Source organism: Ranitomeya imitator, chromosome 6 (genome assembly GCF_032444005.1).
Source record: "Ranitomeya imitator isolate aRanImi1 chromosome 6, aRanImi1.pri, whole genome shotgun sequence".
NCBI lineage: Eukaryota > Metazoa > Chordata > Amphibia > Anura > Dendrobatidae > Ranitomeya > Ranitomeya imitator.
Window position 1 is genome coordinate 98,712,209 of NC_091287.1, and position 16,280 is coordinate 98,728,488.

A 16,280-nucleotide genomic window follows, 5' to 3' on the forward strand; every position below is an offset into this window, starting at 1 on the left:
ATTTAGAAGGTGCAAATATTGATCGTGGCTGATACAGCAAGTTGTCAGCTATAGTGTACAACCAACAGATGCTGGATTGTCATCTGTATGGGGAGGCTATTCTCTTATATCTCAGGTCAGTTAAAAGACGTATTGGCGGTCATTAAGGGGTTAAAATTCATTGTGATAATGTCTATAACCAAAATTAGAAAAATGTCTCTGTCCAAATATATATGGACTTAACTGTAAATAACAAACAAAAATTAAAAACATTTAAAAAACAATGAATAGCAAGGTTCCCACAGAAAAATGCATGTGGAGAACCGACCTTATACATATACAACTACAGGTGATGGAATATCAAGATAAGTGGGGAAAGCCCAATATAAATGTGCAAAATGAAAGCCCAATAAAGCAGTTTATGTATCCTTCTTAGGTAGCGATATTCATCAATGTTGTGGTATCTTTCTCGTTTGTCTTTTTTTTTTTCTACTTGATATATCTTTAATATAATACAGAGAAAATAGTATAGTGTATAAATTATTTTAAATGCATATGTTATCAACTTGGATATACAAGAGTGGCATTATAATTCTGTGGGTATTGTATGCAAAGAGGCCCTGTGTGGCCCAAATGAAAACAAAACTTAACATAAAAAACAAATTATGTATAACCAATAAAATCTGATTAAACTGAAAGCACAATAAAGCATATAATCTACTATATACCGTAATTGTCTAAGGATCACTTCCGTCTGTCTGTCTGTCTTTCTGTCACGGATATTCATTGGTCGCGGCCTCTGTCTGTCATGGAAATCCAAGTCGCTGATTGGTCGTGGCAAAACGCCCACGACCATTGCCACGACCAATCAGCGATGGGCACAGTCCGGCGGTAAAATGGCCGCTCTTTCCTCCCCGCAGTTAATCCCCTGCTCCATACTCCACTCCAGTCAGTCCTCACACAGGGTTAATGGCAGCATTAATGGACCGCGTTATGCCGCAGTGTAACGCACTCCATTAACGCAGCTATTAACCCTGTATGACCAACTTTTTACTATTGATGATGCGTATGCAGCATCAATAGTAAAAAGATCTAATGTTACAAATAATAATAATAATTAAAAAAAAAATGTTATTCTCACCCTCCGACGTGCGCAGTGTTCTCGGCAGTGCAAGCGGCAGGCTCTGGTGCCAAGGATGCTATGCGAGAAGGACCTTCCATGACGTCACGGTCATGTGACCGCGACATCATCACAGGTCCTGCGCTCATACCAACCCTGGGACCGGAAGCTGCCACGTGCACCGCACACAGGCGCCAGGACTACAAGGGGCCCTCGGAAGGTGAGTATATGTTTATTTTTTATTTTAAGTCTTTTTTAACCTGTTACATACGTGTCTGGGCAATATACTACGTGGCTGGGTAAAATACTACGTGACTGGCCAATATACTACGTGTCTGTGCTGTATACTACGTGACTGTGCTGTATACTACGTCGCTGTGCAATATACGTGACTGGGCAATATACTACGTGACTGGGCAATATACTATGTGGCTGAACAATATACTATGTAGCTGGGCAATATAGTACGTGACTGGGCAATATACTACGTGGCTGGGCAATATACTACGTGGGCTGTGCAATATACTACGTGGCTGGGCAATATACTACGTGGTTGGGCAATGCACTACGCGGGCTGGGCAATATACTACGTGGAGCAAAACACTGAAGATAGAGGGCACCATCAACAATAAGACTTTATGTGTTCAACCTGCAGCATGTCAAATATTGAGACAGTACAAAAAAGCAAAGAAGACATGCACATACGCAGGGATCACCCAGAAAGATTAACAAATTTTATTAATTCCAAAGTCATTTAAACCACACACTACACACAAAATTTTAAAAACACACTACTCTGCCCCTGATGAAGTCACTAATGTGACGATACGCATTGGGTGGGTGATCTGGGAGATGATTCCTGATCCTTCATGTGACGAAGCAACGTGTGAAACGCGCGTTGGAGTGTGGGGTAGCAGTAGCACCACGTGGGTAATGAATCCTGGTTAGTATATGGATGTTTGCATCATGTTTTAGTTACTCTCCTATTAGGAATCATTATATGTGATTTATTCGTGTGCACTTTATAATATATTTTGGGGCTAGATGTACCCTATTACTTATGCACTTTATATGATACTACTTGGATTTGGATACATATCTATAAGCACTTTATTAATTAATTATTATTTATGAGATTGTGAGTATGAAGTACGTGTTTCCCTATTTATGGTTAGTTGGATTTACATAGCACCGTATGCTATTTTGGTAATTAATTCGGATTACGGGTGGTGCTCTGCTCCTCTTGTTTTTTAGACCTGTTGTATATGTTTTTTAATCATGTTTTTGCGTTACATTGGATTGGTGTCTTCAATAAACTAATTTATATTTTTATATTTTGAATATAATTGTTTATGTGATTATTTTTTGTTTTATTTATATATATATTTTTTCAAGTGGTTCTTTTTTGGTATAGTATTTTGTTGTCTGCTTGAACTTAATTTGATTATGTGATAGGTTCTCTTGTGCTCCTACTTTTTTGGTTTAAAGTTTGTAAATTTTGCTAACAAGTAAAAATGGGGGTTGAATAGTTTTAATAGCAACTATATCTGGCTGATTGCTGCATCATGCCAACCTCCAGCTGTTGTAAAACTACAACTCTCAGCAAATGGCGAACTTTTCAAAATATGGAATAACTGATTGTATTGTATACTAAAAAACAACAAAAACACAAACTAGAAGAAAAGGTTAAAAAGCACAAAGAATATACATACGTTCTTTTAACATCTTGATCGACCATGGCTCTGAGTTCTTTATCCTGAAAGAACTTATTCCAAAGACTCTGTTGTAACAAAATAAATAAATAAATGAAAATTGGGAATAAGCGTCATAGCACCATTATTCTAATCATGTCATCTTCACCATTCTTCTAATCATGTCATTATTACCCTCTACTCCTCTTTGGTCAGACCTCACCTGGAATACTGTGTCTAGTTTTGGGCACCACATTTTAAAAAAGACATCAACAAACTGGAGCAAGTTCAGAGAAGAGCGACCAGAGTGGTGAAAGGTCTGCAAACCTATGAGGAATGGTTACAGGATTTGGGAATGTTTAGCTTGCAAAAAAGAAGACTGAGAGGAGACTTAATAGCTGTCTACAAATATCTCAAGGGCTGTCACATTGCAGAAGGATAATCTTTATTCTCATTTGCACAAGGAAAGACTAGAAGCAATGGGATGAAACTGAATGGGAGGAGACACAGATTAGATATTAGAAAAAACTTTTTGACAGTGAGGGTGATCAATAAGTGAACAGGCTAAAACGGGACGTGGTGAGTTCTCCTTCAATGGAAGTCTTCAAACAGAGGCTGGACAGACATCTGACTGAGATGGTTTAGAGAATCCTGCTTTGAGCAGGGATTGGATCAGATGACCCAGGAGGTCCCTTCCAACTCTACCATTCTTTCTGAATGGAGCAAAAAAGGGGAGAAGCCAGCGCAGCCTAAGGTTAAGACGCAATACATAAAGTGCAAATGCACATATTAATTTCTAACTGTATTATCAAAATGAGACATTTAGCAAACAATTGATCAATTCTTTGAGCCACCCCGCCTCTTCACGGCAATCTCATATTGGGGCAGTCCTACACTACGTTTTTTATATTTGCTGTGCCATAAAGGCCTCCTAAATGAACTAAAAGCAAGACCACATTAAAAGCATGCTGTACCTGGAGCATTACTGAGTCACCCCCATGGCGCCAGAGTAGGCAAGCGAGGATAAAGGTTGACCAGGTCCAGACAGACATTTCGGATCCAACCTCCACACTGCCCATCCAGAGCCACAGATAAAGAGTGAGACAGGCTGAGACACAGGTGCATAATTAAACAAAGCCTGAGGCAGGGCAGGGCTGCTATGTGTGTGTACAGCAGCCTATCAATCACTGAGACACAGAAAGAATGGCGCACATAACCAGGCAGTGTGGAGGTTGGATCTAAAATGTCTGTCTGGACCTGGTCAACCTTTATCCTCGCTTGCCTACTCTGGCGCCATGGGGGTGACTCAGTAATGCTCCAGGTACAGCATGCTTTTAATGTGCTCTTGCTTTTAGTTCATTTAGGAGGCCTTTATGGCACAGCGAATATAAAAAACGTAGTGTAGGACTGCCCCATTATGAGATTGCCGTGAAAAGGCGGGGTGGCTCAAAGAATTGATCAATTGTTTGCTAAATGTCTCATTTTGAAAATACAGTTAGAAATTAATATGTGCATTTGCACTTTATGTATTGCGTCTTAACCTTAGGCTGCGCTGGCTTCTCCCCTCTTTTGCTCCATTCTATCTGAATCACCAGTATATATAGCAGCAGTCATCTTATAAGGCTAAATGTGGAGCACACTATTATTAGAGGTCTTTGGCTCTGTAGGACAACACTGCTTTACTTCCAGATATCAAATTAAGTATACTTGCATCAGAAGAAATGACGTACTGTATGGTCTATGCTATTTACTTCTTTTACGGCATCTCATTACAATAGAAGTGAACAATGCTTTTCAATATAGTTGAAACACAAAGTATAATTAGTTTTTGGTTTTAGGCAAGTTTGCAGAGACATGACAGAACCATAGACATATGCACTAGGAGCATTGCACACTAACCTTACCCTGTATGGGGCCTACGGCATATCTATTGACTAATATCTCATGGTAGATTTGGAATAAATCCTTTTTTTGTGAAACGCAGTCTTGTCAAAATTTTGGAAATTGTTCTCGTGTTCCGTGGTATATTAATCAAAATCTTACTTTTCAAAGGCGGCCTACTCATTTATGCTGAGCATTAAAGCTTTTACTATTTTCTGCAGGCTAAACCTGGGTTGTGTCACATAGTAAAGTGTGTCTATGGATGTAGAATAACTTGTGATTTTGGGAAAACCCCGCTAATGGTCTATGTTACTTTACTGCAATTGCTGTATAGAATAAAGCTAACTAACCATAGATGTGCATTATTATTATGTCCGGCCCTAGTATAGAATAAAGCTATGGTCACACAGCAACGCTGGATATAATGATTTCGGACGGTGTCGTGTTGCCACCTGTGATATACTCTGACACAGAGTATGTCAGTCATATAGGTTTCCAAATGTGTTGGATTTTCTGCCTTTGGTTGCAAGTTGCATGTGATACATCTGCCATAGACCTCAATGCAAGTCACTTGTGACATGGGACTTGTTTGCATCTTGGCTGTTTTATTTACAGCACAAATATTTTTGGTCACTCGAATTGTCAGAGACCACATGTCGCCGTGTGGCCTAAACCCAATAGAATAGGCAATGCTCAACCACCATTAGACATCTTGATTACACAAATGAAGCCTTCTGTCATCCAGAAAGGGATACAACCCAACTGAATAAAGGATTGTCAGACTAAGGCATTTTAACATGCAGGAGGAAGGGCTACATTTACAGAAGGTGCCAACTTTAGAAAATATATTAGGACCTGAATGGGTGATATTTTCTAGTAGCTAAAAACTCCAATATAAAGTATTTAAGAGCTAAGAGAGAAAAGCCAATGCAGGGATTTACTGGCCACCGCTGGGGAGAAGCTGCAGGGAACCTGTCTGTCTGACTTGTCCTATGCGGTTCGGTCCTCGGCAGCTGTTAAAGTGTGTTTTTTTCTGAAACATCGCAGAGTTTCAGAGTCAAACATACCTGGCTAAAAACACGGATCGTGGAACCTCTCATCGCGTTTTTCCCAATGTACCATAAGTTACCAAAGTAGTGTTCACTATAATAGCAGTGTGTTCACAAACATGCGTTAATCACAAAATGTTTATACTAGTTTATATTTCCAGCATTGGGAACATCGCACACTGTTTTCTAATTCAAAACATGAATAAAAATGTATAGAATTTTAACTACTTTACAGAAAATAAAAAAAATGAACACTGAGCTGTTCTAAAAAATAGCATGTGTGCATTTGTCTTTACAGAACTCACAATCTGTACTTTTTTGTGGATTTAGCATTAGTGGGAATCACTAACCTAATATTTAGTTGTATACCTGCAGTTTTTCTGTTTTTCTTTAGAACTTCTTCACACGTATATTGCATAGAGTCAACCAACTTCTGAAACCGGTCAACTGTAATTCCAGACCAGGACGCTTGAACTACATAGCACAATTTTTTTACATTTGTTGGCTTTGACTCAGAAACTGCATTTTTAATGTCACCTCACAAGTGTACTATCGGATTAAGGTCCGGGGATTGGGCTGCCTCTCCATAACCTCAATTTTGTTGGACTGGAACCAAGATTTTGCTCATTTACTGGTGTGTTTAGGGTCGTTGCTGCATTGAAACCCACATTTCAAGGGCATATCCTCTTCAGCGTAAGGCAACATGACCTCTTCAAGTATTTTAATATATGCAAACTGGTCCATGATCCCTGGTATGCGGTAAACAGGTCCGTCACCATAGTAAGAGAACCATGCCCATACCATGATCCTTGCACCACCATGCTTCACTGTCTTCAGAGTGTACTGCGGCTTGGATGCAGAGTTTGGGGGTCGTCTGACAAACTACAGTAACTGCAGCCCTTGGACCCAAAAATAACAATTTTACTTTCATCAGTCCACAAAATGTTTCTCCATTTCTCTTTAGCCCAGTTGATGTGTTCTTTGACAAGTTGTATCCTCTTCAGTACATGTCTTTTTTTTTTTTTTTTTTTTAAACACTGGGACTTTGCGGAGACTTCTTGCTAAGAGATTAGCTTCACACTGGCGTCTTCTAACTGTCACAGTTCTCCCAGGTAACTTGAGATTGTTTTTGCTCATCCTGGAGCTGATCATTGGCTGAGCCTTTGCCATTCTGACTATTCTTCCATCCATTAGAATGGTAGTCTTCTGTTTTCTTCCACGTCTCTCTGGTTTGACTTTCCATTTTAAAGCATTGTTGATCATTTTAGCTGAACAGCCGATCATTGTCTGCACTTCTTTATAAGTTTCACCCTCTCCAATCAACCTTTTAATCAAAGTACGCTATTTTTCTAAACAATGTCTCAAATGACCCATATATCGAAGGTTTTCAAGGAGAAATGCAATTGTACAACATGTCCTGGCTTCACCCTTAAATAACGGCCACTTGATTCACACCCGTTTCTTCACAGAATGATTAACCTCACTGATTGATCTCCACACTGCTATTATTTTGAACAAACCCCCTTTCAATTAATTATTCTAATACACAAACTGAAAAACCTGCAGATCATGAATGTGGAGTCTGTTGGTTTTCTTAGAATCTACTGCACCAACCGGTAAATTGTGTGACATGTGATAATATAATTTATACCAAAAACAGCTATTAATCTGGTTAGTCATGTTGGACTGCTACTATTTTAAACACTACTGTATGTAGGCACTTATCCCCAAATAAAGATGGATTTCTACACAAAATATTTTAATATGTCAGTCAGGACAGAAATCTAACCTAAAAGCAAAATGCAAATCAGGCTGGAGGTGCATTGGGGAGGGTCAATCCACTTGGAAGAAGCCATCAAAATGCACTGACGCGCCCAAAATTCACTTCCAGCCTGATTTTCACATGGCATCTATGCCAAATTTCTAATGATTGACACCAGATCTCTCTCAAAAAAAAATCAAGATTTTTTTTTAGAGTGTAAGGGCCTATTTAGCCATAGCAGTACCTCCACGTGTGAAATATGTTGACAGATTCTCTTTAAAGGGAACCTGTTAGCAGTTTTTGCCAATACAGGATAAGGCCACTGCCTTTCAGGGCTTATCTACAGCATTCTGTAATGCTGTGGATAAGCCCCCGGTCCGACCTAAAAGATAAGAAAAATACGTTTTATTACACTCACCCGGGGGGTGGTCTGGTGCGGTCCGATGTCCGACCAAAATACTGCAGTGCGCAGGCGTCGGGAAAGGTCAGTGAGACCCAGCACCTGCGCACTGTAGTACTTTACTCTGCCCTCAAAAGGACAGATAAGTACGCCTGCGCAGGAGCGCGATGCCGGGGAAGGATGAAGCAACAAGAAGGCGGCATCACAAGAAGATGGGAGGCATCGGACCTGCGACACCCATCGGACCGTACCGCCCCCCCACCAGGTGAGTATAATAAAACTTATTTTTCTTATCTTTTAGGTCGGACCGGGGGCTTATCTACAGCATTATAGAATGCTGTAGATAAGCCCTGAAATGTGATGGCCGTATCTTATATCGGCCAAAACTGCGGACAGGTTCGCTTTAACTTGGTCAGTAGTGATGAGCGAACATGCGAAGATAAGGTGTTATCCGAGCATGTTCGTGTGCTAACCGAATGACTTCGACTTGCTTGAAAAATATATTTGAGTCCCCACGCCTGTATGTCTCGCGGCAGCCTGTTTGTTAGGCAATCCCTGCACGTGTTGCGGCTGTTAAACAGCCGAGAGACATGCAGGTGTGGGGACTCAAACATTTTTTCACGCACACCGCCGAAGTCACTCAGTTAGCACCCGAGCATGATCGGATAACACCTTATCAGAGCACATTCACTCATCACCTCACGACTGGTTAGTATTTTGAGAGGCAGTTCAAGGAGGGCAATTGCTCTATACACAATCACTTTATAAGAGGTTTTACTGATATTGAAAATTAAATATTGTGTCGGATTCCATTTCTTTTAGTAGTCTCAAGAGACTGACGTCTACTTACCCCCTCATCCTGTGACAATGGATTATTTATCATTAAGTCTTGCTGTCCGGCAGCTTTCCTTGGATTTGTGATATGCTAAAATAAGACAAACACAGCAACATTACATTTCTCTCAACCAGACACTGTTTCACAGCAGCGCTGGATAATAGTGAAAATATCACTTACTATTTCCTTAATCTTTTTATACCATGTTCTTAACTCTGCCGTTTTACTTATCCATTGGCTTCTGTCTTGGGGTAAAACATTTAGAAACAGCTGCCAATAAAAAATGGAAATGTGTTACAAACAAGCTTAGGAAAGGACATTGATTATCAAGGGAAAAATGTAATACATTGAGAATAAAAAGGCAGGATCACGGAAAAAAACAAGCAGAAGCGATACAGATAATAAGTTTGATAGGTGGCACTCCAGGGCGGATCTCTAAAATTTCATCCAAAATGATGGATGATATATAATGAGAAGATAATGGTAGTCACCTACCATATATAAGAACAGGTCACAATGATGGGTCATTTCTATTCATGAACAATATATTTCTCTACATACTTAAATAAAATGTGTCACTGGGCAAGATTATAATAAGAGTATAATATTGTGCACTTAAAGGGTCTGTCCGGCCTTGGGCTACAAGTCTGCAGTCACTCTAAGTGACTGCAGACTGCGCGATGTGAAGATTTTCTGGGGCTAGTGCCGTGAGCGGGTGTTCCTGTGACCGCAAGTGTGCGAATTGCATAGTCTTGGCCACAGTCCGACTAGAAGTGTATGGCCTCGCTGAATAGACTTGCATTAAGTGAAGTTGTGAATGTTTAGTCTGCACGTGACCGCATGAATGCAAACCACATGCTTCCAGTCACACCTAACCTCATTCCCAGCGCCAGCAAATCCTCATAGTGCGCAGTGCGCCCTATGTGAGGATTCATAACTCTGAAGTCACATAAAGTGATTGCAGACTCGCAGCCTAAGGTTGGACACCCCCTTTAAAATAAGATCCAACTTGTCTAAAGCAGCAGTATATAACCTGCCCCCAACCATGACTGTCATACAGTTATCCTTAGCACAATATAGTGCATATGCCGTAAACCTCTCTTCTCCGATAAGAATAACTTTTATTGGAGACCTTGGGATTGGTGCAATCAGACATTATGGCCATCAGAAAGATTGTGCGCATGAAGTCTAAAGGATACACAGTGGCAAGAAAACGTATTCATCCATATTGTAAATTAGGTTTATTAGCAAAATTTACACAAGAACAATTTAAATAGCTCCAGACAAATAATACACAAGTAGTATCTCCACAATGATACCAATGCCACTTCGATGACTACTGAAGCCTCAGAATTATTTAACCCTTTAAGCATCTTTGGTGCTTAATAGAAAACCCTTTGGCTGTTATAACCGGCTACAAATGTGAAGCAATGCCTGTCACCAGATGCCACCATCTTTAGCATATGTCATCAATGTATCATCATTTGGGGTTTCACTAGTGTCTAGTGCTGCAGCTCAGCACACTCAGTAAAATCGGGCTGATCAGGAATACACTGCAGTACCAGACACTAGTGAAACCTCCAATGATCATACATTGATGACATATCCTAAAGATAGGTGGGCATCCTTGTAACCTCATGGTAAACCTACAGTTAAATTGTTGATGTTACAAGGATGCCAGGCTGTGGAGTCGGAGTCGTGGTCGGTGTCCATTTTGGTGGAGTCGGTACAAAGTGGACCGACTGACTCTAAGGCTATATTCACACTTTTGGAAACAGGAACACATGGGCTACTTGCACAGTGAACAAGTCTGTAAGAACATGTTCACACACCACCAAGAAACCTGAAGACACAGGTCTTTTATATTCACACTTTGCAGATTTTGCTGCGGATCCGCAGCGGATTTGACCGCTGCGGATCCGCAGCAGTTTCCCATGAGTTTACATTTCAATGTAAACCTATGGGAAACAAAAAACGCTGTGCACATGCTGCAGAAAAATCCGCGCGGAAACGCTGCGGATTACATTCCGCAGCATGTCACTTCTTTTCTGCGGATTTTCAGCGGCTCCAATAGAAAACTGCAGTTGAAAATCCGCAGAAGAAAACGCAGTAAAAACCGCGATAAATCCGCAGTAAAAACCGCGATGGGTTTTCACTGCGGATTTTGCAATTCCGCTGCGGAAAAATCCGCAGTGGAATCTGCAAAGTGTGCACATAGCCTTAATATATATAATACATTGGGTAGAGTAGAACAATGCAGGATGAGCTGTAAATGTTTTCATAAGAACTTGGGAAAGTTATGAAATGTCCTATAAATGTCTGTTCTGTTCCTGATCTATGGATCTCTGCTTTTAACTGAGAAGAATCTGTTCTGAACTTTATGTACATGCTCAGTAGTGAAGCAGGACTGTGGAGTAGGAGTCTTTCAGTCGAAATCGAGGAAATTAAGGATTCGGAAGATTGCATTACCGACTCCATAGCCCTGCAAGGATATCCACCTATCTTTAGGATATGTCATCAATGTAAGGTCATTGGGTGTTTCTCTAGTATCTGGTACTGGTGTGATGCCACTCAGCCCGATTTTTCTGTCTGTGTTGAGCTGCAGTACCCGGCACTTAAGTATGTGACACACAAATAAGCATCATTCTCCAATCAGTTTTGTTGATGCTGGAATGTAGAACTGGAACAAATGATACATTGTATGTATTATCCTAAGGACAGCCATTATTGTATATTGCAACTTGAATGCCCTCATATACTTATAGGAATCCCATCTATCAAATGAAATGAGGGGTCCAGCTATGGCACTCATTCCCAGAGGAAAAATGGGCCATATATTAGTGCAAACAGATCAAATAATCAAATTTGCAGCACAGTGGTTAGTACTGCAGCCTTGCAGCGCTGGGGTCCTGAGTTCAAATCCCACCAAGGACATCTGCAAAGAGTTTGTATGTTCTCTCTGTGTTTGGGTGGGTTTCCTCCGGGTTTCTCCCACACTCCAAAGACATACTGATAGTCAATAGAGATTGTGAGCGCCAATGGGGACAGTTATGATAATGTCAGTAAAGCGCAGTGGAATTAATGACGCTATATAAATGAGTAAATTAAATAAATAATAAATTAATGACTGAACTGACAGTGTGAGATATAGGTGATTTTTTTATAGACTTTGAGCATGTCCAGTCTCCGCTTGACGGTGGTGTTCTCTATGTGCGGTCTGCTGTGTGATCTTAGCAGTAAGTATTCCTCTCCTATGGAACTCTCAGCCAGACATCTCCTATAATCACTGCCGGCAGTCAGAATGTTTTACTGCCCTCTCATCACATGTTCTGCAGGGATAGGTATTTTTGGAATAATAAATTCAGATCCTAGAAATATTAGTGTTCAGAGAATTGGGAGATTAATCAAACTTAATTCATTTAAAAGATTGTTTGTGCCATAATTTATGGTCTGTGCCGAAGTACAGCGTTGTGTGTATTTTTTTTTTTTATCTCATTCTTATAAATAAACCACATGTCTTACCACTCAATATCTAATCATTCATGGAGCAAGTGTGAAGAGGCATGGCGTCCTTCAGAAAACAATTTAAAAGACAACATTTATATTTTTATTGATGTAAACTGAGTGGAAATAATTCAAGACAAGAACAACGTGTTGGAACATCAACACTTTTTGGTTTGAGCAGCGAATAAAAATATTTGAAAAACTATCCAACAGGTTAAAAAAAACATAAAAACATTGAAAAAGTTGAAAAAGTAATGGTTAAAAAATATTTTTTTAATCAATTGTATTCAAAAGATTATTTAGAAAATTAAAAATAAACACAATGACATCACATCCCAGGTCAACAAACACAATGATGACACAATAGATTAATAATGAAAAGGTATATACAGATAATGCCTGTCTTAAAATGACTTCACGATGCAGAAAGATATTCAGACAGGTGTAACCTAACTATACAAATTTACAAATTCATTGGCTTGTTGGGTTAACTTTCTGTGTCATATCTTTGTTGTGTTCATTTATGCTCGTTTCCCAATTCCCTATTACTGATCGTTCTGTGCGCATCTAAACCATTGTTGCACATTGGTGGTCATTTAACACAGTGCACCAGCAGGTGTACATGCACCTTTAGCTTAAAGGAGATGTGCACTACTTGGGCAACCCATTCTCACTTACTATAGTCCCCCCAAGTAAAATAAAATACTCCTTAAAGTTATTCCCGCAATCACATTATTTTTCAAAAGATACAGTAAATGCATACTAATTGTTAATATATAGATCAGCCTAAGATAAAGATTATATATTGTACCTTTGTGTCTTTTATTTCATATACTACGTGGGCAGTGTTATATACTACGTGGCTGTGTTCTATACTGAGTTCTATATACTACGTGGCCACTGTTAGATACTATGTGGGCTGTGCTATATATTACGTGGGCTGTGTTATATATTACGTGGCCGGTGTTATATAATACGTGGGCTGTGTTATATACTGCGTGGCTGCTATATACTGTGTGGCTGCTATATACTGTGTGGGCTGTGTTATATACTACGTGGGCTGTGTTATTTACTGTGTGGCCTATATTAACACATTGGGTATTCTAGAATATGTATGTATGTATATAGCAGCCACATGGTATATACCACAGGTCACGTAGTACTCCTATATACTATGTGGCCTGTGCAATATATTATGTGGCTGCTATATACATACATACATATTCTAGAATACCTGATGCGTTAGAATCGGGCCACCATCTAGTTGTTAATATATAGATCAGCCTAAGATAAAGATTATATAATGTACCTTTGTGTCTTTTTTCCATCTCCAACTGCCTCTCTATGTTTCCAGCTTCACATAGCTGAATGATCAGTCCTATCTTTATACTGCTAAAACTAAATTTCCCAACAGCACCCTGCTTCTCCTGAGTGCTGCAGACTCCTCCCTTCCTCTTCTGTGTGCTCCTATCTAGAGTTGAGTGAATTTGTTCGGGTTCCCTTTTATTGGGCAAGCTACAAAGCTTACCGAAGAAGCTGCAGAGGAAACCCGGCTTCCTGGATCGCACCGACTGATCAGCGCCGCAGCTGCATGTGTCGTGGCTGTGTCACTGTCACAGCACATGCATGGACAGCCTGATTGTTGGGCTCTCCATGCATGTCTCATGACAGTGACACATGCAGCTGTGGCGCCGATCAGCTGATTAGCCGATGCTATCCAGGAAGCCGGGTTCCCTCTGCAGCTTATTCGGCAAGCACTATAGCTTGCTAAATAAAAGAGAACCCAGACAAATTCGCTCAACTCTACTCCTGACTAGCTCCACGTCTAAATCAGAACTTTGCTGGAAGCCTGCTAACTGATGAATGTGTAAAATTAGTGTAACAACCCTGCCGGCATCACTGCATGGCCCTCCATTCCCCACCTGCCTGTTACATCTACTCACTCACCCAGTGCCATGCTGTGAGATCTGTCTGCTGCTGGTTCCATGCCATGTGCTTCATGGCGGCCTGCTCTGTGTACACTTCCTGGCTGTGTGCATAGGGGGGCGGCGCCAGCCACTCCGGATTCTTATTGAGACTGTGTGCACCTCCCTAAGGTGCTTCTGGCCAATAGCCTTGAGGCCTCTGATACTTAAGGCATCCTCACCCATTGGAGGATGCCTGAGCAAACTATTCCCCTCAGTTTGCATTTGCTACTGAGCTGCCAGGTCGTGTGTTTCCTGTCTCTGAGGACTGCACTATTGCAGACCTTCATCTGTGTTCTGTTTGTGTATCCGTGTCCGTTCCTGTCTGTACTCTGGTCTATGTCCGTCCCTGCTCCTTCTTTGTCATTAGTCATTTCCTACACTCTGCTGCCCGACTAATCCACCTGTCCCCCCGCTATTCCCCAGCCTCTCCCCTGTGTCAAGCCCTTCACTGGCTTCCTATCGCCCAGAGACTCCAGTTCAAAACCCTCACACTGACATACAAAGCCATCCACAACCTGTCTCCTCCATACATCTGTGACATGGTCTCCCGGTACCTACCTACACGCAACCTCCGATCCTCCCAAGACCTCCTTCTCTACTCCCCTCTCATCTCTTCTTCCCATAACCGCATCCAAGACTTCTCCCGTGCTTCCCCCATACTCTGGAACTCTCTACCCCAACACATCAGACTTGCGCCTACCATAGAAACCTTCAAAAAGAACCTGAAGACTCATCTCTTCTGACAAGCCTACAGCCTGCAGTGATCCTCAACCTACTGAACAGCCGCACAGCCAGCTCTTCCCTCTCCTAGTGTATCCTCACCCACCCCCTGCAGACTGTGAGCCCTCGCGGGCAGGGTCCTCCCTCCTTATGTACTCGTGTGCCTTGTTATCTGCTCGTTTAATGTAATTGTCTATATTTGCCCCGTATTCACATGTAAAGCGCCATGGAATAAATGGCGCTATAAAAATGTATAATAATAATAACAATAATAATTTCCCACTCAGCTGTGTGTACCACTGCCTTATCTTTCTGCTCTGTTCGCAACTGTCTGTGGCTCTGCTTCTCTCTGCTCAGTTTCACCACAACCTGTGGCTCTGTGTCTCTCAGCTTTTTTCTCAGCTCTGCTCTCTGACCTTGCTCCGCTCTGTGGCTTTGCTCTACGGCTCCGCTCCTTGCGGTTCCACCTGGCACCGCTCCTTGCGGTTCTACGTCTTTAGCTCTTGGCTCCGCCTCCAGCGTCTTCGCTCTTGGCTCCGCCTCCAGCATCTCCGCTCTTGGCTCCGCCTCCAGCGTCTCCGCTCTTGGCTCCGCCTCCAGCGTCTCCGCTCTTCGCTCCGCCTCCAGCGTCTCCGCTCTTCGCTCCGCCTCCAGCGTCTCTGCTCTTGGCTCCGCCTCTCGCGGCTACGTCCTTGGCTCTGCCTTCTCCTTCTCTACTCTCTGCTCTTCCTTCTCCTTCTCTGCTCATAGCTCCACCTTCTACTCGTACTCCGCCTCCTGCGATTCAGCTTTTCTTCCACTCTTGCTCTATCTTAATTCTGCAACTTTCCCTACAGGTCTCTACCTGTTCCTTTATATTCTCCAGTCTGAACAGGTTCTTACCTGTTTACACACATCCATCTGAATACCAGTTCCTACCAGAGTATCAGTCCCGTCTGCCAGTGCCAGCCGTGCCCGCCTGTCTGCCTGAGTGCCAGCCGCGCCCGTCTGCCTGTATCTCCATCAAGCCAGTCCGCCCGTCAGGGCCTCTGCCATACCCGTCTGTCAGCCAGTGTCACAGCCGTGCCTGCCTGCCCGTGTCTTGTCCCCGGTGGGATCAGCATCCACAGTCCGACTCCACCCTGGAGTGGTACCTGGTAGCTTCCTATTGCACAAGTCTGACATCACCATCAGAGGCTCCAGCGAACACCTAGGAAGCTACTTAGTTACGCCCCTTCCAGGGAAGTTCGGTCTGTGGTCCAGTGGGGCCACACCCCCAGGTGCCCGCGCCAACCAGTCTCGGCGCGAGCGTTACAATTAGTACAGGTGTTCAGCACAGCTCTGCTGTATAGTGTATACAGTACTATCTCAGTTCAACTGTATCCACCACAGA

The 16,280-nt window shown here is 42.0% G+C and overlaps 1 protein-coding gene across 5 annotated transcripts in view; it reads right to left on the reverse strand.

The window, feature by feature from the left end:
* TBC1D5 (TBC1 domain family member 5) overlaps positions 1-16,280 on the reverse strand; it is an 811,132-nt gene that overhangs the window by 326,906 nt on the left and 467,946 nt on the right. For all 5 annotated transcript variants that reach the window (XM_069729958.1, XM_069729963.1, XM_069729960.1 and 2 more), the window contains 3 exons: positions 8,898-8,987; positions 8,733-8,807; positions 2,812-2,879 (listed from right to left, as the gene is read on the reverse strand). In XM_069729958.1, coding sequence (XP_069586059.1) covers positions 2,812-2,879; positions 8,733-8,807; positions 8,898-8,987 — 233 coding nt within the window. The remainder of the gene's footprint in view (positions 1-2,811; positions 2,880-8,732; positions 8,808-8,897; positions 8,988-16,280) is intronic.